This window comes from Mesoplodon densirostris, chromosome X (genome assembly GCF_025265405.1).
Source record: "Mesoplodon densirostris isolate mMesDen1 chromosome X, mMesDen1 primary haplotype, whole genome shotgun sequence".
NCBI classification, from domain to species: Eukaryota; Metazoa; Chordata; class Mammalia; order Artiodactyla; family Ziphiidae; genus Mesoplodon; species Mesoplodon densirostris.
In genome coordinates this window covers 136715563-136743499 of record NC_082681.1, presented here as the reverse complement: position 1 = coordinate 136743499, position 27937 = coordinate 136715563, and the positions used below count along the sequence as shown (strand labels likewise).

Genomic DNA, 27937 nt, shown 5'->3' with positions numbered 1-27937 from the left:
AAGCCGGAAGAGGCGGGAAGGACCCTCCCCTGGAGCCTCTGGAGGGAGCGCAGCCCTGAGACACCTTAACCTCAGATGTCTGGTCGCCAGGACCGGGAGAAGCATGAATGTCTGTGGTTTTAACCCACCTGATTTGTAGTCATTTATTATAACGACCCCAGGAAACAAATTTATGGTGCAGAGAAAGCAAATCACAGACATTACTCTACTTATGTCAGGATGAAAAAATGCAAAATTAAATTTCAGAGACACACCCATGTAATGAGAAACAGGAGAATGGGTAACACCACACCTGGGATAGGGGTTACGTCTCGGGGGAGGAAGGAAATTGCATCTGGAGAAAAGCACGGCATGGCAGACGCTGTGATGACATGTGTGCTCATTTATTATTGACTTTTAAATATTTTATTTATTCTGTTGTGTTCAGAGTTTGTAATATTTTTAATAAACCCTATTCAGAACCGAAACAAACATCAGCATTTCATAAAATAATTAGGAATCAATGCAATAAATATATGGGCATTTATGCAGAATTAATAAGGCACCTCTGAAAAGCTCTAAGATGTTGATCACCAGGTTCCCAAGTGTGGCTTTTCCAAGACCAACAAGCAATTCTGCGACTCCAGCTGGGTGTCCTACAATTCAGCTCCATTCTGACACATCTACCTGGAGGTAGCCTCAGACCCCACAGGTGAAGGGCTCAGTCCCACAGGACTACCCCTCCCTCTACCACAATTCCGACGCCAGGTGGTCACCTATGCTTCAAACCAACCGGCTATAGATGGAAGGTTGCCATGACCCCTCCTGGGGTTCAGTTAATTGGCTAGAATGGCTCACAGAAGTCAGGAAGTATTTTACTCACTAGATCACCGGTTTATTATAACAGCAGATAACTCGGGAACAGCCAGATGGGAAAGATGCAGAGGGTGAGATCTGCGGAGGGGGCAGGGGACCCCCAAACCCTCTCCAGGCTGTCACTTTCCTGGTACCTCCATGTGTTCACGAACTAGGAAACTACTTGAACCCTGACCTTTGGGGGTTTTATGGAGGCTTCATGACACAGGCACCATTGATTACATTATTGGCCATTGGTGATGGATTCAACCGCCAGCCCCTCTCCCCCTCCCGGGAGGTCAGGGGGTGGGAATGAAAATCCCAACCCTTTAGACGCTGGTTGGTTTCCCTGGCAACCAGCTACCATCCTTAAGTGAGTTCCAAAGGGCACACCTCATGAACATAACAAGAGACACCTTTCAGGCTCTCAACACTCGGGAAACTTCAAGGGTTTTAGGAGCTCTGTGCCAGAAATGGGGACAAAGACCAAGCACATATATTTCTTATTATAAACCACAATATTGCAAGCATCAAGAAAGACATGGTCAAAACGAGAGATGACCTATATTCAGACAGAGAACAGCACTGTCTGAAATCTTGAGGCTCCCTGAATTAAATTAAAAATCCTCCCTCCCAGGGGATCTATGTATCCAATACTGTAAAGCAACCATACTCCAATAAAAAAAAAAATTCCCCCTCCCAAATTAAGTTTTCTTACAATGATTATATCGGTTGTGAAAAGATGACAACCACCAAAATGTACAAAATATGAGCAAATGATTACACAGGAGACCCCCTCCTCCTAGATGCTATTTTTCTTGATTTGCAAAATCATCTAAAAGGTGGTCTGGAAAGATAATCAGTTCAGAGTCAGGAAAGGTAGGACAAGAGAGTGATGGTGTAGATAAAGGTAAATTCAGAACAGACGGAAGCAAGGGTAGGTTTTTAGGAAACACCTTTAGTAAGTGTCATGGTTGGCGGTTTTAGTAACCGTCATGGTGTGCGGTCAGCAGGGAAGGATGGACCCTTGGACACAGGGTTCCCAGCGTGAACAGAAATGAGCACCTGTGGTCCCCCTACATCACCCCCTGCGGACATCACCTAGGCTAACTAAGGATTCAGTTGCTGTCACAGGTAAAAATACTGGAAGGGAATTTCTAATCACATCAGCCCAGAAACCATGAAAGTTAAACAACAAAACAATTTACAACAAGAAAAAAAAAAAGTTAACCGCTTGACTCATTCTGGCAAAAAAGTACTTTCTCTAAGACCAGAAGACAGAAGAATTCTGGGGACCAATCGTGGAAGATGAAACAAGTGATTATGTCCCTAATATACAGAAAAGCTTTTTCTGAATCATCACCTCCCCTCTGCAACACACACACACACACACACACACACACACACACACAGATAAGTGTCCCCAGAGGACAAGAACCAACAATGTGCACAAGTTGTCACATTCACAAAGGGAAATTAGATTTTAAACAGAACCACAAAGGGGAACCGGGTGATTCAGGAGAGGTGGGTTTTGATGGCCTGCTGACAAAGATGTAATTACAGCTGGCCTTGGCTAGATGCTGGGGCCCGGTTGTAACTGTTAATTCATATTTGTGAGAATCTGAGTTCCACGGGTGGCCCCAAAATGCTGCACTGAGGAGAGCCCAGTGGTGGAGAACTCAGGGCAACCACTGTCATTTATGGCATCCACCCTCCCCTCCAGGGCTCTGGCGATCATCATTTCTAATCTCTGTGACCTCGTGGTGAGGAAGAAATGAATATGGTCCACCTGCCAAGACTGTGGAAGCTGATCAGCACCTCCCACTGAAAGGTGACGGTCAGAGAAAAGAAAGACGTAATCCTAACAAGAAGCCAGACACTGTTCTCTAAACATACCATCTTACTGCTAACGGGAAAAAAATGCACAGTTAAATGGGACCACATATGGTCTAGGGGCAAAACACTAGAAAATTATCAGCAGAAATGTGTTGTGGGAATTTGGGTACCAGATTTTAAATGTGCACAGCCTCTAGATAAACAAACTCGTTTTTAAGAATTTATCCTAAAGAAATAATCACACAAAAGACCTAAACAGACATGTCTCCAAAGAAGACATACAGATGGCCAACAGGCACATGGAAATATGCTCAACATCACTAATTATTAGAGAAATACAAATCAAAACCACAATGAGGTATCACTTCACACCCGTCAGAACGGCCATCATTAAAAAGTCTACAAACAATAAATGCTGGAGAGGGTGTGGAGAAAAGGGAACCCTCCTACACTGTTGGTGGGAATGTAAATTGGTGCAGCCACTATGGAGAACAGTATGCAGGTTCCTTAAAAAACTAAAAATACAGCTACCATATGATCCAGCGATCCCAAATATTTGGAGAAAACTCGAATTCAAAAAGATACATGCACCCCAATGTTCACTGCAGCACAATACCCAATAGCCAAGACACGGGAGCAACCTAAGTGTCTGTCGACAGTTGAATGGATAACAAAGATGTGGTACATATACACAATGGAATACTACTCAGCCATAAAGAAAGAATGAAATAATGCCATTTGCAGCAACATGGATGCAACTGACAAAGCCACATACCATATGATATCACTTATATGTGGAATCTAATTTTTTTTAATGATACAAATGAACTTATTTATGAAACAGAAACAGACTCAGACATAGAAAACAAACTCATGGTTACCAAGGGGGAAAGCGGGGGAGGGACACATTAGGATTTGGGGATTAACAGATACACACTCCTATATATAAAATAGATAATCAACAAGGGCCTAAGGTAGAGCACAGGGAACTATATTCACTTTTTTTTTTTTTTTTTTTTTGCGGTACGCAGGCCTCTCACTGTTGTGGCCTCTCCCGTTGTGCGGCACAGGCTCCGGACGCGCAGGGTCAGCGGCCATGGCTCACGGGCCCAGCCGCTCCGCGGCATGTGGGATCTTCCCGGACCGGGGCACAAACCCGTATCCCCTGCATCGGCAAGCGGACTCTCAACCACTGTGCCACCACGGAAGCCCTATATTCACTACCTTGTAATAACCTATAATGGAAAAGAATCTGAAATAGAATATATCTCTATATATACATATATAAAATATATATATATAACTGAATCACTTTGCTGTACACCTGAAACTAACACAACGTTGTAAATCAACTACACTTCAATAAAAAGCAAAAAAAAAAAAAACAAAAATAAAAAGCAATGTTTTTAAAGAAAAGCAAGAAATAATCACAGAAACACCAATGTGTCTAGGGGCACGGGGCCTCCTTGGGCAGGTAGGTAATTTCACCCCTATGCTTCCAGTGTGGACAGTAAAATAACGACAACCATGGTCTTTATGGGCCTCACCAGGTTACTTGGGGATTAACTGTATATAAAGAAATTATTTTTAGCTTGTATCTCATACAGAGGGTGGCAGACTGGATGTTAATTTTTCTTATGATTATTGCACTTATCAGGGTAAAACGGATAACAACCTAACTGCACCAGAAAGGAAGTCTGATCAAGAAATAGATACCCGAAAGGGCAATGTAGTGGGGGAGGATTAAGAGGTACAGACTATTAGGCATAAAATAAGCTCCAAGGATACAGTGTACAACACCAGGAATATAGCTGATATTTTCTAATAACTATAAATGGAGTCCAACGTTAAAAAAAAAAAAACCCAGAGACCCCGGCATACTAGATTGTCAGGGCTCACTCTACGTGGGCCAAATGGGGCAGGAGGGATACTCAAACAGGAACACGGGGAACCTTTAATCGAAGGGATTTGAGGGGCCTGGCATTCATTTCTCACTTCGGCATCATTTGAGCCATGGCGGCAGGCACATGTCACCAAGCCTTCCATGTGTCCCCAGCTCCTACTTGCTGGCCTCACCCGCTGTGTCTGGTTCAACGTGTACTGTGAGAGCCCGCCCTTAGCCCTGGCATCCAGCCATGGCTGTGCTGTGCCCTGGGTGTCCGATGCCCCGTGGAGAGGGGTCTGCTGAGGTCCTGCGGGACCCAGATGAGTCCTCCACGCGGGCTTTGGTGGGACTGGGACTGACATGTCTGCACAGCTGGATATAAAATAGAGAACCCACAAGGCCCTACTGTAGAGCATAGGGAACTCTACTCACTATCTTAAAATACCTATAATGTCGTGGATGGACCTAGGAATTCTCATACGGAGTGAAGTCAGACAGAGACAAATACCGTGTGGTATCACTTATATGTGCAATCCAAAAAAAATGACACAAATGAACTTAATTACAAAATAGAAACAGACTGACAGGCCTAGAGAACAAACTTATGGTTATGGGCGGAAGGGTCGGGGGGAGGGAGAGATTGGGAGTTTGGGACTCACGTATACACAGGGCTGTATATAAAATAGAGAACCCACGAGGCCCTACTGTAGAGCACAGGGAACTCTACTCAGTATGTTACAATAACCTGTAATGTCATGGATGGACCTAGAGATTCTCATACGGAGTGAAGTCAGACAACGACAAATACCGTGTGGTATCACTTATATGTGCAATCAAGAAAAATGACACAAATGAACTTAATTACAAAATAGAAACAGACTGACAGGCCTAGAGAACAAACTTACGGTTATGGGGGGAAGGGTCGGGGGGAGGAATAGATTGGGAGTTTGGGGTTAGCAGATGCAAACTCTCACAGGTAGAATGGATAACCAACAAGGACCTGCCGAAGAGCACAGGGAACTCTACTCAATATACTGTAACAACCGAAATGGGAACAGAACCTGAGAAAGAGTGGACACATGTATATGCATAACTGAATCGCTGTGCCGTACCCCTGAAACTCACGCTGCATGGTTCATCAACTGTACGCCAACAGAAAATAAAAAGTAAAAGAGAAGCAACACGATGTCCAAGGAGACACCGTGCGCAGGGCAGCAGAGACACAAGCGGGCAGCACACACGGTCATTCCCAAACCGGAGGGAGACTGGAGGGGAAGACACACGGCTTTCACTTCTAGAGGCTCACGGGTGTCCTTCCAACGCCCTTCAAGAGCGCGCAAACCAGGGCCAGGGAGAGACCAGAAGGACAACCCCAGATGCCGCCTGCTTTTTCGAGACACGACCCTCTGAGACCCATCAGCCCCGAGTCAGACACGCTCGCATGACGAGGGTCCCTGGGAGCAAAAGCAAGCCCGCCGCCGGCCTCTGACTGAAATCGATTTTTCTCCTTTCCAACAACAACAAGAACAAAAAAATGCTGACACCCGCGTGGACACACAGGGGAGGGTTCTGCCTCGGTGCTTCTTATGTCGGCAATGGGACCACGGGCTCCCAGGCCACGAGGATGCTCATAGTCCTGAGGACACCCACGGGCACGAGTACAGAAAGCCCAGCCCCTTCGGGAAGGTGCAACCAAACTGCACACGTGGGCTCGTAGCACACAAGCCACAGCGACACACCCGACCATCGCAGCCTTACCTTGAATAACAACCAGCCGAATAGCTTCTTAATGAGCCGTGTGCCCCAGAAGACGTGTCTATACAGGTCGGTGTCCACCACGCCGGGGTCGGCCACGTTGGCGGTCACGGGGCTGCCCATGGCCTCCAGCAGCGCCTGCAGGTGGTACGTGAACAGCACCAGGGCCAGCTTGCTCTGGGCGTACGCCGCGTGCGCCGAGTAGCTGTTGCTGCAGAAGCAAAGCGGGAGAGGGTATGAAACGCAGGCATCTGGCCCTGATTTTCCCCTCGCCCGGCCGGGGACGCAATCTCCAGCTACAGGCTGAGGGCAGCTACACACACACCTGAGTTCAAGTGTGTTACGAGAATTGTTTCCATCTCTGAGGACTAACTGCGTTTTTCTCTCCTCCGAACGCTCAGCGCTTGGGAAACAGGCCCTGACGCGTGTCCTGCTCGGATGCAGCCTGTCCAATTTGGCTCCCTATCATTACAGATTATGTTAAGAGGGGCACAACATGTTGACAACCAGGGATGCCTTTCTGGCAAAACACATCGTTTCTCATTCGTTAGGGATTAGTCACTTTCTTCAGGCCCATAGTTCCTTTTCCTGAATTTTATGGGATATGAATACAGCCCCACCTGAGTTCCTTCTTCCAGTGGGATGTGCCCCATATTCTATGTTACTTTCACTTTCAACCTCAGAGGTGTCTCCTAAGTTGGGAGAAAATCCATCCATGGAATCACCCTCGTGGGAGTTTCACACAAAGATGAAAAGAAGGAAATCAGAGTCATCGCGTGAAACGCAGAGAAAACACTCTTTGGAATTCAACGGACAAAGGCTCTTCCTAAATAGGAATTAAAAATTGCAATAAATGGGGGCTTCCCTGGTGGCGCAGTGGTTAAGAAACCACCTGCCAACGCAGGGGACGAGGGTTTGAGCTCTGGTCCGGGAAGATCCCACATGCCGCGGAGCAACTAAGCCCGTGTGCCACAACTACTGAGCCTGTGCTCTAGAGTCTGTGAGCCACAACTACTGAGCCCGCATGCCACAACTACTGAGGCCCTAGAGCCTGTGCTTCGCAACAAGAGAAGCCACTGCAATGAGAAGCCCATGCACTGCAACAAAGAGTAGCCCCTGCTCACTGCAACTAGAGAAAGCCTGCGTGCAGCAACAAGGACCCAACGCAGCCAAAAAAAAAAAAAAAAAGATTGCAATAAACGAACTAAACTGACTAAATGATTCAGAAAAGTGAACTGAGAAAACGTGACCAAGGAAAACACAGAAGGGGACAAAAATAATAAAAGGAAAAGGTAAATATTAGAACGTAGAAAACAGGACAAGAAAGGGTATCAGAGAAATCAAGCCTCGTATGCTTACTTGCCGAGTGAGACTTTCTGAAAAACCTCAATTCTGTAAATTGCACACATGGGCGCTTGTCTGTTCCTATGTGACAACCACATCAACCCCTTTTCGGACTGCGTCCTGCCTCCTGCTGTTTCCTGGGTAGCATCTTTCTTCCTCATCAGCATGTCCCCACGGTGTGCCCATCACATAGCCCCTTGTCACAAGAGGCCACAGGCAAACTCTGAGGTTTGGCCTCGGGTCCATGCAGTTTAAGCTGGAAAATAAACCCCAGGTCTTTTGTCTGAAGGATGACTCAGAACATGTCAGCCAAGGGTGACACCGGACAAGCTTGCCGCAGGGCATTGGCCAAAGGAATTCCAAACAGATCTTTTGTTGGAGGGAGGAATTAAGACAAAAATAGAGCACAGTTCTGAGCACAGATGCCCTCCTCTGATCCACAACAACCTCCCAATTATCGTCAAGATACTTGTTTCTGGCAGATTCCTCCTGTCTCTTCCCCCCAGAAGAGGAACGAGCTCCAGGAAAGAGGGAGTTATATAAGTGGGGGGAGAGAAAGGCTGAACTTTCACCTTGGAATTGGGCCATTCTGACATCACGTGCAAGCGTTTGCTCCTGAATTACCAGGGCTGTTTGAGAGGGAACAGGAATCCTGAATTTAGAAGGAAGAGAGGGAACCATAAATGTGCAGATTCCTCAAGGGTAAATTGACAAGTGATGTAACTATGGTTTTCTACGGTAGCATGGAGAAGAGAGAACGGAAATTCTCTAAATATACTATGTGGGGGGCAAAGTCAATACATTTCTCTACAGGAGGAAAAAGAAATCAAGAGTACAAATCGTTTCAGGAGAGGTTCCCTGGTGGATTTAAAGATAAATAAACATCCACGGTAGAACTAGAAAAGAATCAAAGCCGATCCACAAGAGGACATGATTCCCCATGAAAGTTTATAAATAAAGCCCCGAGGAATGGCAGAGATACTTGCTGTTTAAAACAATGAAGAGGGCTTCCCTGGTGGCGCAGTGGTTGAGAGTCCGCCTGCCGATGCAGGGGAAACGGGTTCGTGCCCCGGTCTGGGAAGATCCCACATGCCGCGGAGCGGCTGGGCCCGTGAGCCATGGCCGCTGAGCCTGCGCTTCCGGAGCCTGCGCTTCCAGAGCCTGTGCTCTGCAACGGGGGAGGCCACAACAGTGAGAGGCCCGCGTACCACAAAAAAAAAAAAAAACAATGAAGAGACTGTTGCAATTTTAACAGACAGAAGGCAGCTGAAACGGAGAATCAATCCACAAACTTAAGCAGAGGTGGAAGAAATGCATGAAATGTCTGCATGGCTTGATTCGAAACATGAGATTTTTAATACATTGCTTTTGTAATGAATGGTGTCAAAAGGTAAAATGGAAACCATAAACATCTATCTTTGTTTTCAATAAATAATAATCTATTGATGTAACTACTTCGTAACTAATTTGAAAGTCCATCTGAAACAAAAGTAGAGACAGTCTTGTGGTAGCCTTTTTGTTGGGGAGGAAAAATTTTTCTCCTGTACTTTTGTGTTCTGTACCTGAGGCCTGCAAATTAAACCACCAAGTGTCAGATTAAAGAGAGAAGTATACCAATTTTACTTCTAATTTTACACGTATGGGGAACTTCACAGAAAAGAAGAGAAAACCCCAAAGAGTTGGGCAGTCCTCATTTCTCACAAGTTTCTGCTTTTAGTCAGATAAGGGAGGCTCCAGAAAGGCAACCTTCTGCATCTGTTGCTCCTCAAGAAGCTCAAAATAACCTGTATGTCAAAGTGGCATATTTTGAGTTGGCATATTCAGACCCCCATCACTTTCTCTACCTTACAGACAAGAGAAGGAAAGGTGAAAAATGATATTTTGAACACAACATATGCAAACCTGTGTATTGAATCAAAGACTCGATAATCCTCAAAGGGGTTCTTGATTAAAAACTAGGAAAACATTACTCAGAGATGGGAAATCCTATCCAGATTGAAGCAGCATGGCTTTCTGGTTGGGAAGAGGACACCGGATTTTTTGACACCTGTGTTTCATGTAAACAGTATGTGACATTTACAAGACTGAGGACTGTACTTGGTCTGCATCTGGCATTGATCTGACAGCCAATCTACACCCATTGAAGTAGTTACACTGAGCCACCTGAGACCAGGTGCTAAGTGCACATGGTCCGCTAGTGCTCCCATGCTCAGCAAGATACCAGGAATGTAGCAGGTCATACATTTCCGCTAAGTAGATGAGGTTTTCAAGTTCTCATCAAAGACAAAATTACTATTGCCTATGACAATAAATGCACACCCACATATTTCTACTTTTTAAAATATACACACGTAAAACCTACATTTTAATAAAGTATTGTAAGGGGGAAAATCTTTTCCCTCTATCCTCTTAGGTTCTGTTCTGGGGCCTGTAAATCAAACTACTAAAGGACAGTTTAACAAGAGAAAACAGTTTTAATTACATACATACATATAGGAATTCCCAAAATGATGTGATTCAAGGAGGTGGCCAGATGATAGAGGCTTATATACCATCTTAGGGTAAACAAAGGAAAAGGGGTTTTGGGATTCTGGGTGGAGGAGGCAGGTTATGGGAAGGCAGGAAATGTGTGTATATAAATAAGGACTGTCTTGTTATGCAAAAGAGAGTCTCTCGGGTGAAAAGAGTCATCTCCAGGAGTAGCTCTCTTCCTGGAATGGAGACATTACTACAAATGGAAAATCCCTGGATAAATGTAAATTTCCTTTACAAAACAGTAAATTGATACTTTATTTTTTAGACAGGTGGGGGTGGTGGTGGGGGTGGTAAAGAGCATTTCCTGGGTCTGCTTGTTCTCAATTGCCTTTAGCTCAAAAGATCCCATGGATCAAAGAGGTACATTTGGGGCTGGCATGTTCTGGTCCCCTTTAGTAAGACCAAAGTATACCTTGGGAGAACTTTTTAAGGATTATATTAATTTTTCATTATTATAAAAGAAATATATATCGGTTGTAAAAAAAAAAATTACAAAGCTCAAAGAAGAAAAGAAAATCAATTCCGTAGTGATTTCAGTGTTCTCCTCCACCAAGAAATGCCCATCGATCCCACTGCAGGAGTGAGTGTGTATATATATTTGTATATACACATATACACATACATGTATATGAACGTGTGTATACATGTGTATACACACATATGTATACATACTCATATATACATATATGTATGTCTATATGTGTATATATACTCATATATACATAGATGTATCTGTGTCTACATATATATTCATATACTCATATATATGTCTATATATATATATACTCATATGTATGTATATGTGTGTCTATATATGTGCCTATATATATTCATATATATGTATATGTGTGTCTATGTGTCTCTATATATAGTCATATATACATATATCTCTATATATGTGTGTATACATATTCATATATATATATGTTTGTCTATATGTGTGTCTATATATATATACCCATATACGTATATATGTGTGTGTGTATAGATATATGTTTGTGTGTGTGTGTGTGTGTGTGTATATATTCCATCCTATCTTAAAGATGACTCTTCTCACTGGCTTTCCACAATCTTTGACTTACACCGTATTAATCCATATGCTTTCTACTCAGCGCCATTGATTTTTTAACTACTTCCACACCAGTGGTCAAGGTTCCTTCTGGGCACTGCTCTCTACTGCCCACAAGCAAACTATCGCCCACCTGTCCTAGAAAACCATTTTGCATTATTTTAAGTGTCTCACGAGGAGTCCGTTTCCTGAACTCCCTCAACCCATGAGAAATCGTGCCTATGACTATGGGATTTATAAGACAATACCTTGAAAACCATTAATTCACTGAGCTTTCTTGTTGAAGGAAAACCCCAGTGAAACACACATGACCTTGAATGTGGATATGATTAAGGGTATCTGAGGTCTGTGTTTTCAGCGTATTATAGAAAACATTATTCCCCTCTTGCCGTTGGAGATCAGAAAAAACCAACCGGCCTGGACAGTTTATTTTAAGAAAGGAGCTCTTCACTGATTATCTTGATGGACACCGTGCCGTATGTGTGTGTGCTGTGTGTATGTGTGTGTGATGGCTCCGTCCCACTCCAGTAAGACAACTGACTCTGTGATGTTGACTTCATATGAGTAAGTCCCATTTGCTTCCCTTAAAAGTGCAATTCTGAGACGGTAACACCTCAGCACATGGCAAACACAATTATGGAAACTCCACGTACTACCCATAACCTAGTTTCCAATTGGCGCGTTTTGGATGCTGGTCAAGCCTGAAAACGATCAGTCTGCAAGTAGGACCCTCATCCAGTACGTCGGTAAGTAAATAATCCCTGAGCTCAAAACTGAAGTTTTCCCTGGACAAGACGAACAACTGCCTTGCATTCTGCCTTGGTGTCCTAGGTTTAACATGACGGAGGAAGATGGAAGAGAGGCCACTCACCAGGACCTCTGAAAATATCGTGAGCTAACAGGAGTCTCTGTCCTTCCACGAAGAGAAGTCGGCAGACACAGCCCGGTATGTGGCAGGGCCACCTGTGAATTCCAGCCTCATCCAAACACCTGCTAGAGTTGGTCACAGAAGCACGGCAAGGGTGCCGGCTGCCTGTAAGGGTCCCAGGACACACACACACACACACACACTGAACATGCTAAATGTTTAGTGAAAACCACATCAGTGCAGGACAGCATATTTATAATATGACATCTCACCACAGAGGTTCCACAACCAACGATATACGAGGATGTGAAGACGTACTTGTGAATAAAATAGTGAAAAACGGCCCCAAAGTTAAATAAGTTTGGGAAACTCAAACCAAGACAGCTATTTTCACAACAAGACAGGGCCGTGCCTATAACGTGTCCATGATTATTATGTCTCCAAAGCAAGGTCAGGCTGAAATAACGTGAGCCTTAGAAGGTTAAGGATCTATCCAATGGGGATGGACCAATGGTGTGTGCTGTGGGCTGAATTGTTTCCCCCCTCTTCCCATAACAGAAGAGGTTATGCTGGAGTCCTAACCCCCAGGACCTCAGAATAGGACCTTCCTTGGAAATAGGGTCTTTACAGAGGTGATCAAGTTAAAATGAAGTTGTTTGGGTGGGCTACAATCCAGTATGACTCGTGCCATAAAGCAAACTCCAGAAGCTGGAGAGAAGCCTGGAAGAGACTGAGCCTGGGTGGGTTCCTCCTAGGGCCTCCACGAGGGACCCACCCTGCCTAACCAGCCAACCTTGATTGTGGACTTCCAGTCTCCAGGTCTGTGAAACAATAACTTTCCATTGTTCTAAGGTACCCAGATTTCTGGTCCTTTGTCATGGTCGCCCCAGGAAATTCATAGAGTAACCACTGTTTTACAAAAGCAAAAGTTACTTGGGAATTGGTGGTCCAGTGGTTAGGACTTGGCACTTTCATTGCCGTGGTCTGGGTATGATCCCTGGTCAGGGAACTAAGATCCCGCAAGCCACATGGTGCGGCCAAAAAAAATTATTTAAAAAATAAAATAAAATAAGCTACAAGGATATACTGTACAGCACAGGGAATATAGCCAATATTTTATAATAACTGTAAATGGAATAGAATCTTAAAAAATTGTCAATCACTCTGTTGTACACCTGTAACTTATATAATATTATATAATATTGTGTGGCAATTTTTTTAAAAAGATGTAACAGAGCTTTGTGCACAGTTGATACCTTTAAAGTCAGTCTCTCTCTCCCTCTCACATATAGGTAAATTATAACTATAAACATATAATTATAATTGCATAATTACATAAATATTGAAATATTTTATATCATTTACATATTATATATAATTAAATATTATAGATATACAAATATATTAGATATATAATTTTTTTACTTAAATAGTATATAGCTTTTTCACCCTCTTCCTGCTAAATATAACTTTTTTTTTTTTTAACAAAGCTATCCACTACATCATGAGTCCTGTTCATTGACTACAATTTTCCAGAGATTCTGCTCACCTCTTCCATTAGAATTTCTTCTGTAGGAGGAGGGACTGAGTGCAGCCGGGCAGAGGTGACAAGCTCTCTCGTGTGTAACAACCCACCCGGGTTTGGAACACTTTATGCTTTTACAAGTGATTTATGCTTGACAAGAACGCTCCTTATGCAAGCCAGCAAATCAATCTTGTCAATTAACCGTCATCACCAGTGGTGTTTACATCAGGTGCAAGCCAAGAATTCACTTTTTTTTTTTTTTTTTTTACCCCGAAAGGCAGCATGTTTTCAACCCAAGTGGTTCTCAAATGTCAGCATGCATTAAGGGCCCCTCAGAGGACGTGTTAAAATTTCCAATGCCTGGCCGCACACCCTGAGTTGTTTTGTTTTGTTTTTAACACAGTTTTAACATTTTAACAGTCTATTGTCAAGCCTTTAAAACAGAACAAGAGTGAGTTGGGCTCTTTTGGTTTTTTTAAAGGTAATTTTCTGTATGTTTATTATAGAATTAAAAGGCTATATGTGGCATAGTCTGAAGTAGAATATACACTATAAGGTATATATAAAATTTACTTGGAGGGGGCAGGTTGCTAGGAAATACCTTTTTATTGTCTTTTTAAACAATTTTCATTGCAGTAGAGTTGCTTTACAGTGTTGTGTTAGTTTCTGCTGTACAGCAAAGTGCATCAGCTCTACGTACACCTATATCCCATCTTTTTTGGATTCCCTTCCCATTCAGGTCACCTCAGAGCAGTGAGTAGAGTTCCCTGTGCTATACATCAGGTTCTCCTTAGTTATCTATTTTATACATGGTAAGATTTACAGTATTGTGGTAGTTTCAGGCGTACTACAAAGTGATTCAGTTATATATATGTGTATATATATATGTGTGTGTATATGTACATATATTTTTTCAGATTATTTTCCCACCCCCCGAGTTTTGATTTCACAGGTGGGGGCTGTGTGGTCTGACCATCTACCTGTATCATCCATCACTTCTCAGGTGATACAGATGCTGCTGCTCTGGGGACCCCACCTTGAAAACAATGGTCCTAAACGGTCTCATCCCCTTTGGATAACCATTTAGGGGAAAAAAATGATACAACGAGATGCCTTATGATGTGATCTGACACAGGAAAATGTAAACAAATACAGGAGGGCAGTTATCACCACTTCCTGACACACTCACTCCTGCAGGCCATGAGATGACTTCTCTGCAAATGTCAGAGTTTTGTGCAATGCCATAAAAAGTTTCATTTTAGAAAAAGGAAGCTACGGGTGCACACATCTGCGTTCTCTCTTACATATTTCTACACCCGTATTCAAAGGAGAAAAAGACTAGAATATTCCTGAAAGGAGCACCCCACCCCGTACACGGGTCCCCTTGTCACGATGCTGTTTTTTGTTTGTTTGTTTGTTTGCGGTACGCGGGCCTCTCACTGTGTGGCCTCTCCCATTGCAGAGCGCAGGCTCCGGACGCGCAGGCTCAGCAGCCAAGGCTCACGGGCCCAGTTGCTCCGCGGCATGTGGGATCGTCCCGGACCAGGGCACGAACCCGTGTCCCCTGCATCGGCAGGCGGACTCAACCACTGCGCCACCAGGGAAGCCCACGATGCTGTTTTTTACGAGCCGTGTGGAGTCACGCCCCCATCAGATGCAGGAAACACTTGGCGATCCTATAGCCTCTGCAGACCCTGAGCCTGGACCCATGCCAATGAGAGAAACACTCTGTCCAAAGACACCTCTTTTTTTTTTTTTTTTTAAGCGGGCCTCTCACTGTTGGGGCCCCTCCCGTTGCGGAGCACAGGCTCCGGATGCTCGGGCTCAGCGGCCATGGCTCACGGGCCCAGCCACTCCGCGGCACGTGGGATCCTCCCGGACCGGAACACAAACCCATGTCCCCTGCATCGGCAGGTGGACTCTCAACCACTGCGCCATCAGGGAAGCCCCAAAGACACCTCTTTGAGGGACGACTGGACCCCAGGAGTTAAAACACAGGGTGTTGAGTCCCGGGGGAGAAGCAACCGCATTGCTGTGCGAGTGCTTGAGGCGACATTAGAATCTCTCCAGGCTCAGGGTCCTTTTCATTTCCTTCCTTGCTCTGCACGCCCCATGCGGAAAGCACCGGGTTGGCTAAAGGGCTTCGCACACCTACGTGCTGAGAAATAAACGGGGAAAACTCAGAAACGGCAGCGAATGAAGTCAGTCCGTTAACTCCATCAGGACCCCAGAGCGTCCGTGATACCCATCCTGGCCCGGCTCAGAGGCCACGGGGCTGGTCCTCCACGAAACCCCCACACCCTGAAGGTCTCCTACAGCCCCAGCACAGGTGACCCACAAACTGGGGGCTGAAAGCAACAGGACTTCATCCTCCCCCAGTCCTGGAGACCAGACGTCTGAGACAGACAAATAGCATAGGATAGCACTTATATGTGGAATCTAAAATATGACACACAGGAACTTATCTACCAAACAGAAACAGACTCACAGCCACGGAGAACAGACTTGTGGTCGCCAATGGGGAGGGGGAGGGGGAGGGATGGACTGAGACTTTGGGATTAGCAGGTACAAACTGTTACATTTAGGATGGATAAACAACAAGGTCCTACTGCAGAGCACAGGGAACTCTACTCAATATCCTGGGATCAACCATCATGGAAAAGAATGCGGAAAAAAACATATATATATATGTATAACAGAATCATTTTGCTGTACACCAGAAATGCACACAACATTGGAAATCAACTATATTGCAATTAAATAAATTTTTTTAAATATATGCTTCTCAGTTTCCTCAAGTGTAAAATGAGGATAATAATAGGATTTACCTCAAAGCATAAATATAAATAGACTGATATGGATGTGTGGGTGCCAGTTAGCAAACAACTATGAATACGGGTAGACCTCATTTTACTGTGCTTCACCAATACTGCTTTTTTTTTTTTTCCCCTTAGGAATTTTATTTTATTTTATTTTATTTTTTTCTGGCAACTGATGATATTTATTTTCCAAATAAGCTCATTGTTCATGGAAGAGACAGGCTTAAACTTGGGAACATTATCATTTTTTGTGGTACGCAGGCCTCTCACTGTTGTGGCCTCTCCCGTTGCGGAGCACAGGCTCCGGACGTGCAGGCTCAGCGACCATGGCTCACGGGCCCAGCCGCTCTGCGGCATGTGGGATCTTCCCAGACCGGGGCACGAACCCGTGTCCCCTGCATCGGCAGGCGGACTCTCAACCACTGCGCCACCAGGGAAGCCCCCACCAATATTGCATTTTTTTACACATTGAAAGTCTGGGGCTGCCCCACGTTGAGTAAGTCTACTGATACCATTTTTCCAACATCATTTGCTCGCTTTGTGTCGCTGCATCACATTTTGGTCATTCTTGCAGTATTTTAAACTTCTCCATTATTATTGTATTTGTTACAGTGATCTCTGATGAGGGATCTTTGATGTTACTACTGCAAAAAGACTATGTCTAACTGTAGGCTCAGAGGATGGTGAGCATGTGTTAGCAATAAGGTATCTTTTAATGAAGGTGTGTACATTGTTTTTATAGACATGATGCTATTGCACACTTACGAGACTACAGTCTAGTGTAAGCATCACTTTTAGATGCACTCGGAAGCAAAAAAATTTGTGCGACTTGCTTTACTGCAATATTTGCTTCATTGCTGTGGTCTGGAAGCAAACCCGCAGCATCTCCCAGGTCTGCCTGTGTTAGTCAACACAGCTTTCATCTTGAGACAGGTTGAGTGACAAACATTTGGGGGTGTGCACCGCCATCACCTGGGACGAGCATCCTGCCCAGTGCGTCATGGTGACGGGTCACCCTGACCATCCTGGCAGCACCCGAGACCCCTGGCGACTGGCACCCACCTGCTCTGAAGGTCGTCCAAGTTCAGTTCCCCGACGTAGTGTGTGGCCGAGGACACGGTCACCACCCTCGCGCTGTGGCCGGGGGCGCCCGACTCCCGCAGGGTGTCCAGGAGGAGGTTGGTCAGCAGGAAGTGCCCCAGGTAGTTCACACCAAAGTGCTCCTCAAAGCCGTCCTCGGTGGTTCCCTGCGGCACCATCATTACACCAGCTGGGGACAGAGGAGGGTTCAGGGACAGTGAGACGGGAGGAGATGGGATGAGATGGGATGAGGCGGGAGGGGGAGGGGGAGGGAGGGGAGGGGATGAGGATGGAAGGAGATGGGATAAGGCGGGATGGGGATGGGGAGGGGATGAGGATGGAAGGAGATGGGATGAGGCTGCATGGGATGAGGTGGGGTGAGGATGGGATGGGATGGGAGGAGGGAGGACAGGATGGCAGCGCTGCCCCCCAGGTGGATGGGGTAGCTGCTCAGCGCCAGGAGGATGGCTCTTGTCCTGGTTGCTGCCCCACCTTCCTGCCTCAGTTTCCTGTTCTGTACACGGTGGGGAAGATGCCAAAAGACCAACAAGACCCCTTCCTGTTCTCAATCTCTGCCCGTCGATGGCCCGAGCTTGTAAATGAGGACAAAACAGCAGGACCCCCCAGGAAGTGAGACTGTCCTGAGTCACCCAACAGTGTCCCCGGGGCTGGTCACTCTTCTGGATGGGAACAGCCATCTGCAGATGCCAGGGGGCTGATCTGAGGCGTGGGCAGCACAGCTGGGACACCGGGGGTGACGCTGTCCTATGGTCCACAGGCGGGTGGACAGAGCCCTGATCCCCAAACTCACGTTGCCACGGTAGCCCCTCATTCGGGTGAACCCCAGAAGTGAATTCATCCCTCAGGCGCCCTTTGGGGAACGTCCCCACTGCAGGCCCCAGCCGGCCAGTCAGCCATTGGTCCATAAACACATTTGTGAAGCATGGCCTGGGGCTCCGTGCGTTCTACCCGTCAGTTTGGGACACCCAGGCCTGCCCTCCGGTGGGGGGCAAAGGTCATCTGAATCCCTGTCCCTAAGTCCCTCCCACAGAGGCCAGGACACAGGTGATGGGCAGAACACATGCCCGGCCCGTATGGTTCCATCTCCTAGAGCAGCCAGCGGGCTTGCACATGTGTTTGTCTATGTGTGTGTCTAGGTGTGTGTGTGTGTGTCTAGGTGTGTGTGTGTGCATTTTATTCGTGCATGTACTTCTGTGTATACATATGCTTATTCTAGATGCATTTGTATATGTCCACATATATGTGTATCATGTATGTATTTATATGTATTTGCACACATGTGCACATGCACACATTTATACAGATACATGTTTATGCGTTTGTGTATTTGCATGCACATGTGTTTATAAATGCCTATCAACTTATACATGCGTTTTCTTTTGCATATATGGTATATGCATGTCTATAAATTTGCATTGCAGATGCATGTGTATATGTACTTGCATGAATGCCTGCATTTGCATATAACACATGCATATGCATATGTATATGTGTACGTATTTGTAAGTATATGAGCAGAGTTATTTGCCTACGTGTAAGTGTTCAGAGTCAACTATGCGTTTGCACGTGTTTATGTGTAATGCATGCATACGTCTATTTCCAGTTGTATATTCGTCCACATAGGCTTTTGTATTTGCATATATATTTGCATTTGCAAGTTGTTTTGCATATGTGTATGATTTCTGTGCACATATACATATATATTTTTGCATGTGTATGTACATGTGTTTGTACTTGCATGTGTATACACTTCTCTGGGTATATGCATTTGCATATGTGTATATGTTTATGTTTGTATTGATGTTTGTTTACATGGATGTATAGACATATTTGTATTTGCATATGTATATGTACATTTGTATGTGGCTCTATATGCATTTCTATATGTAATTCCCTGTATATGCATTTGTATATGTGTATGTGTTTGTTGATGTGTGTGTATTTCATATAGATGTATTCGTATATGTATACATATATATTTGTATGTGCCTGTGTATGCATTTCTACATGTAATTCTCCATATATGCATTTGTATATGTGTTTGTTGATGTGTGTCTATTTTATATGGATGTGTATTTCTATATCTATGTAGTTGTATATATGTACATATATATATTTGTATGTGTCTGTGTATGCAATTTTATATGTAATTCTCTGTATATGCATTTGTATACATGTTTGTTGATGTGTATTTTATATGGATGTGTATTTCTATATGTGTATATTTTATATTTGTATATGTGTGTGTGTATATATATATGTATGTGCCTGTATATGCATTTCTACATGTAATTCTCCACATATGCATTTGTATACGTGTGTTTGTTGATGTATGTGTATTTTATATGGATGTGTATTTCTACATGTATATATTTTGTATTTGTATAATGTACATATATTTGCACTTGCAGGTATATGCAATTCTGTTTGTAATTCTCTGAATATACATTTGTATATGTGTATGTGTTTGTTGATGTGTATTTTATATGGATGTGTATTTCTATATGTGTATATTTTATATTTGTATATGTGTGTGTATATATATATATTTGTATGTGCCTGTGTAGGCATTTCTACATGTCATTCTCCGTACATGCGTTCGTGTCTGAGTAACTGTATCTGTGGACAGTTTTCCCAGCTGCACTGCAAGGCCCCTCCCGGGCCACAGAGGCCACACTGCATGTCTCTCCACACTCAGGTCCCAGGTAGGATCCACCCTGGGTTTCACGACCCCATACATCCCCACTGCAGGTTCTGAGGTTCCTGAGGCAAAGAAAACATCTGATTCAGGCTCTGGCTTTCACAGAGCCAGCCAAGTGCTCTGCGTGTTGCAAGGTGGTAACATTTTTAAAAAACAAAGCTGTACGGAGGATGCAGGCTGATGGCAGCTTCCACAGACAAGGACGGAAGAGGAACCGTGACGGAACATGGGGCTCCAGACGCAGAAACGAGAAGACGGGGAGGTCAGGTGTGTGGCGTCTCACCCTCACACGCATCCTGGCCACACTTGCCTCTTCCCTCCACACCCAGCTCTCCCCCAAAACCTCCGGGATGTTGAAACTTTATCCCCTGCGCTGATGACTGCCAAACATCACGAGTATGGCACCACGTGGACGGAGGCCACAGACGTGAGAAAAACGAGCTACACGTGTCTCAGGCGCTCCACGGAGTGTGTGTTCAAATATACCTACAGCCACTAAAATTCGATGAACAAAAACAGATTGGGAGTTTGGGACGGACAGGTTCACACAGCTGTACTTAAAATAAAATGCCTTTCCATTAAAACGACATAAAGAAGAAGTCAAGGGGCTTGGCAAAGTTCACACAGCCAGTAAATTATAGAATTAGAACTAAAAATCCTTTTTTTTTCTTTTTTAGGTCAAAGGATGATTTTATTTTTAACTTTTATATTGGGGTACAGTTGATTAACAATGTTGTGTTAGTTTTCAGGTGCACAGCAAAGTGATTCAGTGATACATATATGCGTATCTATTCTTTTTCAAATTCTTTTCCCATTTAGGTTACTACAGAATTAAAATCCATTATTTTAACTCTAAACCCTATGATTCTCTTTTTTCCCAGGACCACTGTGTAACCAAAAATAGGTTTCCTCAGCTACAGACCTATATTCCCCAGCATGTCTGGTCTCTAAACTTGTGTCATTCTGAGATGAGATACTTTGTTATGATTTTCACAGTCAAATGAATTTGTTGAGATTATATGATATTAGGCTCAAAAATATTCTAAAATGTTGTCTTGTAATCAATAAAAAGTAAGGTATATAAAAAAAAATGTTTCTCGACTTCCCTGGTGGTCCAGCAGTAAAGAATCTACCTTCCAATGCAGGGGACGTGGGTTCGATCCCTGGTTGGGAAACTAAGATCCCACATGCCATGTGGCACGGCCAAAATAAATTAAACCTTTTTTTAAATTTGAAGAATGTTTCTGAAGCGCATGTCAGGGTGCCCTTCAGAAGTCATCCAGAAGAAACACTGGCTTTTTGGTTGTCAAGTGGACAAAGAGAAAACGCACACACTTCCCTGGTGATGCGTCTCCTTGATTGCCTAAGTTAGTAGGACGAAGCTGGGTCAATGAGCTCTGTCAGTGCCTGCAGCGCAGGCAGCCCTCAGTGCAGGACGGACCCGTGCCTCCAGGGCACTTGGCTGATGTGAGGCTGGTTGAAAGGGACAGCGGCCTCCAAGCAGCCGGACAACCAGCCTGCACATTCGTTTGACACCCGTTTCCTCGGGAGACGGAGTCTGTATCGCACCCCTCAAATCCTGGCAGCCTCATGAACTTTGCTGTCATGAGTCGAATGCAGTGGCAGTGACAATGTCCTACAATGTCCAAGGGCATGCTCAGAAAGACCCCGGAGCTTCCGGCTTTCAGAATTCTGTCTTTCTGGGCACAGCCAGATTCACTAGAGAAGGCTGGCAATTCTAAGGTCTCCTCACTATTTTGGTGAGGAGACCACACGTGGGGACCTGGTCGACCAGCTCAGCTGAGGCCAGGCAACGGGCAGGACCCGTTTCCTGCCACAGGAGAAACCCACCCTGGACGTCTGGCCCTGATTGACCCGTCAGACAACAGCGACCCAGGTGCAACCCCATGGGAGGACCAGAGTGATGACTGCCCAAAATGCAAGCAAAATGGTTATTTTGAGAGAAGCACTGTTTACAGTAGCCAAGACTTGGGAGCCACCTAAGTGTCCAAAGACAGAGGAATGGATAAAGAAGATGTGGTACATACATAGAATGGAATACAACTCAGCCATAAAAAAACAATGAAATAATGCCATTTGCAGCAACGTGGATGGACCTAGAGATTATTATACTTCGTGAAATAAGCCAAAGACAAATACTATAGGGTATCAGTTATATGTGGAATCTAAAAAATACAACAAACTAGTGAATATAACAAAAACGAAGCCGACTCACAGATGTAGAGAACAAACTAACGGTTCCCAGTGGGGAGAGGGAAGCGGGGAGGGACTAGACAGGCGAGGGGGAGTAAAGAGGAACAAACTATTTGCATAAAATAAATAAGCTAGAAGGATATACGTACAGCACGGGGAACACAGCCAATATTTTATAATACCTACAAATGGAGTATAATGTTTAAAAATTGTGAATCGCTATATTGTATACCTGTACCTTATATAACATTGTACATCCACTGTACTTCAATAAATATAAATAAAAAATAAAAAAGGAGACGGTTATTTTGAGCCACTAGGATCGGGGAGTGGTCTGTGCACGCCAAAACGGTCAAGTCCAGGCTAGAAAGCTCCATCTACTGGGACAAACCGGCAGCCACCAGACATGCCCTTCCAAGTGGCAAAATCCATTGGAAAATGCCCCACATCACGGAGCAGGGGCATTTGAAGGGGATATGAGGTCAGCAGGAATTATGGCCTGAATCTGGGGGTGTTAACCCGCGGTGACTTCCCAGGCTTCAGCCTGGTGAGTTGAGGGTAACATTATACAGTAAAAGGAAGCTGGTGCTGGTTGTCACTTCCTTAAGATGGTCTTTGATTCCTTGGACGTCGACAGCAGAGACAACAGCCAGGAGGCTCGGGTCAGCCAGACATTGGTACAGCTGCACCAACTCTGGATCTCACCCCACTGGGGCAGAACAGCGGGACTCATCCGTGTTCATTTTCGCTGGGGCGCCCGGGGTCCGGTTCGTGGTGACCTGAGCTGGAGGGCAACCCCTCCCCAATCTCCTTAAGGCTGTACCTATTCCATCCACTCCACTCTGAATTACGTATTTCCTAACGAGAATGTACAAGACAGGACATGTGCAGCAATGACGCAGCCCTGGGGACATGCCAACATGGATCGTCGTTGCATACAAGCTCTGCTGACAGATTCTAGCAGAAACTCACTGACCCCGAGCAACAGTGAGGATGCTCCGTGCACAGCACGAGTTCAAGGTGAGTTGGGAAATCATCACAGTCATCTGAGCAAGGTCTGGGCAGAAATAGCATCGTTGGGGAAAACATATTTTTAAAGCAACAGCAAGGACATCGCTGCCATTCATACAGCTGCCCACCCACTGTGTTCCAGAAGCGTCTAGCCCATCCTGGGGTTCATCCACCAGGGAAGCTGTGTGAGGACTATAGCCCCATGGAGGCTGGACCCCCAAACTCCCGGGGTCCCTGACCACGACTAAGCCCACGATAAAGTGAGATGCTGAGAATAATCACGCCGGTTTCTTTTCTTTTTTTTTAAGGTGGACCATTTTTTTTAAAAAGTCTTTTATTGAATCTGTCACGATATGACTTCTGTTTTATGTTTTGGTTTTTTGGCCACAAGGCCTGTGGGATCTTAGTTCGCCGACCAGGCATCGAACCCACAGCCTCTGTATTGGAAGGCGAAGTCTTAACCACTGGACCACCTGGGAAGTCCCTGGTTTCCATTTTTAAAGCAAAATCTCCTAGACAGCTCCCTGGGTAGCAGATCTAACAGCAACAATATTTACTGAACGTCTGGCGGGTGCTGAGGGAGAGATTTTAACGGTTCACCCACGTCGCTACACTTGTATTTTTTTAAATGGATAAAGGGATGATGTCACGTCAGGGCTTCAAATGGTCATCCTTGTTGGTGACCATCCGTGAAAACGGCAGCCTCTGCGAACTGAAACATAGGAAAAGAAGCCATAAAAAATATCTGCTGGGCTTCCCTGGTGGCACAGTGGTTGGGAGTCCGCCTGCCGATGCAGGGGACACGGGTTCGTGCCCCAGTCCAGGAAGATCCCACGTGCCGCGGAGCGGCTGGGCCCGTGAGCCATGGCCGCTGAGCCTGCGCGTCCGGAGCCTGTGCTCCGCAACGGCAGAAGCCACAGCAGTGAGAGGCCGGCGTACCGCAAAAGAAAAAAATATATATATCTGCTAGGGACTTCCCTGGCGGGCCAGTGGTTGAGACTCCACGCTTCCACTGCAGGGGCCACGGGTTCGATCCCTGGTCTGGGCACTAAAATCCCACAAAGCTGCACAGTGCAGCCAAAAAAAAAAAATCTGCTCGTTGATGGATGAATTTGATTGGGGAGTAGACACACATCTGTGGCCTGGAATATCTCATCGTCACAGGTGGCTTCTACACTTTGTACTTGTGTTTTTTTTAATTTGTTGGCTGTGCCACACAGCTTGTGGGATCTCAGCTCCCCGACCAGGTATCGAACCCGAGCCCCGGCAGTGAAAGCACAGAGTTTTAACCAGTGCACTGCCAGGAAATTCCCCCACTGTTTTTACTTCTATAGATAATTTTTGCCTTGCATAGAAAAGCCAAGCCACTCGTCTGTAGGATGTTTCCATTCCAAAGAAAATATATACGTTTTGTATCCAAGAAACTATAACGTGTACTGTTTGCACTTAGCTGCTGGGATGCGGGCAGACTCTTTGCATGGTTTTCATGCTTTTCTAATGGATACTGGCCTATGATGCTTGTTCATGGAGATGTATCAAATGTCTTCTCTGCCTGTATATTTCCATGCTTAGGTATTTCTAACGTTTATTTTTTTCCCTGTCTACTTCCAGACATAGTGACGCACCGTGAAAAGTAAATGGCATGAATGATATGTATATTATTATTCAAAATAAAGTCTTTCACTTAAAAATAAACCATGTGCTATTCCTTATAGAGAGGGGAAAAAAATAGATGTGTCTTAATGAGAAGAGGATGAGAGAGAGTTATTTGCCTTACAGGGGAAAAGAGAGGGGCAGGGAATGAGAGAGAGAGAGACAGAGAGACAGAGAGAGAGACAGAGACAGAGAGAGATAAAGACACACACAGAGAGAGAGAATGAGGGAAGGGTATATTCTAGCTGGTGCCCAATGGCTACATGAAGGTTTAAGTCCAGAACACGAGGAATATAGTAGAAAACTGTTGCAGACAATCCACCGTCAGTCCAGGGCTGACCACAAAACCTACCTCCAGAGCTGGGGTCGGCTGCAACTTTGGAATCCAGAGACTTTACCGTCAGTGGAACTAAAAATGCAAAAGTAAAGACGTCTGGAAGCGGGCAACCAAGGCAGTCAACAGAGGAATGCAGAAATATTTGGGAAGAAGGATAGAAGGTTCTGGAAGGGACGAGGGTTCTGAATCCACCTGCAGAATGCGACCAGGAAAGGAGGTGTCCCTGTGTCTCAGGGAAAATCCGTAGATGGAGGGAAGCCTGTGATCAGAGGGAGGACTGGGGGTGGCAATGAACCCAGGTGTTTGTCAGCCCAGCCGGACCCGGGTGCTGGGGCTGAGTGCTTAGGGGTACTGGACACAGTCACGTCCTGGGCCAGTGAAAATGTCGAGGTTCAAAGAGCACATGAGTGTGTCCAAAATCATCCTTAAGTCAACGGGGAAAACACTGGCTAGAGCAGCATGTGGACAGGTCCACAGGTCACCCTCGTCCTGTGTTTCCAATACTGTCATCTCCCTGTCACCACAGAGGACAGACCGCCCCACGCCCCATGGCCACCGCAGAGATGCCACCACTTACTGAGGATGTTTCCCCAACGAGCAACTATTCGCACGAGAAATACCCCCTGGGGACCCGCTATAAGCACAGCCAGGACACCTGGGGCCAGGGGATCGGAAATGCCCAACTCTGTTAAGAGCTCCTGTGTTGCAGTATTTCCAAAAAGACATCAAAGTAAGGCGGGAGGAACGTGCATCTTCTCGGGGGGGCGCATCAAAAACAAAATCTCCCTCCCACCCAGAAAACCCTTCTGAAAAGAAGACAAATTTATCACTGACTCACTGTGAAACCAGAGGGCAATCAAAGAAATTGCAAAGACGGGAGGACATGTCACCCTCTTATAGAGCGAAGTGGCTAAAACCCATCCCATTCACAGTCTGAGGATAAAACTGCTCCATCATCAAAAAGTGTATACATAATAGAGAGGGCGTGGAGAAAAGGGGACCCTCCTACACTGTTGGTGGGAATTAAGTTGGTGCAGCCACTGTGGAGAACAGGATGGAGGTTCCTTAAAAACTAAAAATAGAGCTACCGTCTGATCCAGCAATCACGCTCTTGGGCATATATCCGGACAAAACTCTGGTTCGAAAAGACACAGGCACCCCAATGTTCACAGCAGTGCTGTTTACAATAGCCAAGACATGGAAGCAACCTATGTGTCCATCAAGAGAGGAACAGATAAACAAGATGTGGTACCTATATACAATGGAATATTACTGAGCCATAAAAAAAGAATGACATAATACCATTTGCAGCAACATGGTTGGACCTAGAGATTATCATACTGAGTGAATTAAGTCAGACAAAGACAAATATCATATGATATCACGTATATGTGGAATCTAGAAAAACAGCAGATATGACCTTATGTGCAAAGCAGATACAGACACACAGATGTAGAGAAGAAACTTATAGTTACCAAGGGGGGAAGGTGGGGGATGAATTGAGAGATTGGGATTGACCTGTACACACTGCTATATTTAAAATGCATAACCAACGAGGACCTACTGTAGAGCACAGGGAACTCAACTTCATACTCTATAATGGCCTATATGGGAAAAGAATCTAATAAAGAGTGGATATATGTATATGTATCACGGATGAACTTGAAACGAACACAACATTGTAAATCAACTGTACTCCAATAAAAATTAAAAAGAAAAAAAAGAGCTCCTGAATTAAGTGATGCTGGAGCATTTGGGTAATTAGGAAAAAACCACTGCATTTTTGGACCCACTTCCTGGATGCTCAGGAAGGGCTTTGAAAGAAGGAGCCCCTTGAACAGGGACACGGGATGGGCAGCCTCCTGTACTCCTGGGGCACTTATGGAATCCGGGTCGATCACGTCCAACAGCCCTGTGAGCTCCACCACCAGCAAAGGAGCATCCAAGCGCCTTCTGCTCCCAAAGACAGGAGGAGCGCCCCAGAAAGCACGACACGGCGGGAAACGGTTCCCTCGGGGAGACACAAACCCCGGGAGAGAAACAGAAGGCGCTGATGGGGAGTGGTCCACACATATTCGCATCCAACCCTCCAAGGGTAAAGGCACGCACGGGGCGTCACCAGTTTCCCAAGAGACACATCGGTTGCCTCTTTCTCGGAGGAAACGCCGAGCACATAAATAAGGAGAGTATTCGGGCATCTGCGCCCCTCCCCCGAGAACTGGGCCCCGACTCCCTGCTTTCTTGACCACCCTTGTCGGTGCCAAGGCCATGGCGGCCACTGCCGGGAGGACTGGCTCTAAGTGCACCTGGTCCCTGCTTCTCCAATGCTGACTTAGGATATGAATTCATGAATGAATGAAGAACTATACCGAACACTGGGCTCCTATGTATCTGGCCAGGCAAGCAAGCATCTTTGTGATTTTTCAGGGTTACCACGGACATATTTATTT

At 45.3% G+C, this 27937-nt stretch overlaps 1 protein-coding gene across 1 annotated transcript in view; it reads right to left on the bottom strand.

Annotated features, from left to right (window-relative positions):
• Window positions 1–27937, bottom strand: part of DHRSX (dehydrogenase/reductase X-linked) — a 195733-nt gene that overhangs the window by 14949 nt on the left and 152847 nt on the right. Inside the window, exons 5-6 of the mRNA XM_060087629.1 lie at window positions 17533–17740; window positions 6314–6521 (exon numbers count right to left, since the gene is read on the bottom strand). Coding sequence (XP_059943612.1) covers window positions 6314–6521; window positions 17533–17740 — 416 coding nt within the window. The remainder of the gene's footprint in view (window positions 1–6313; window positions 6522–17532; window positions 17741–27937) is intronic.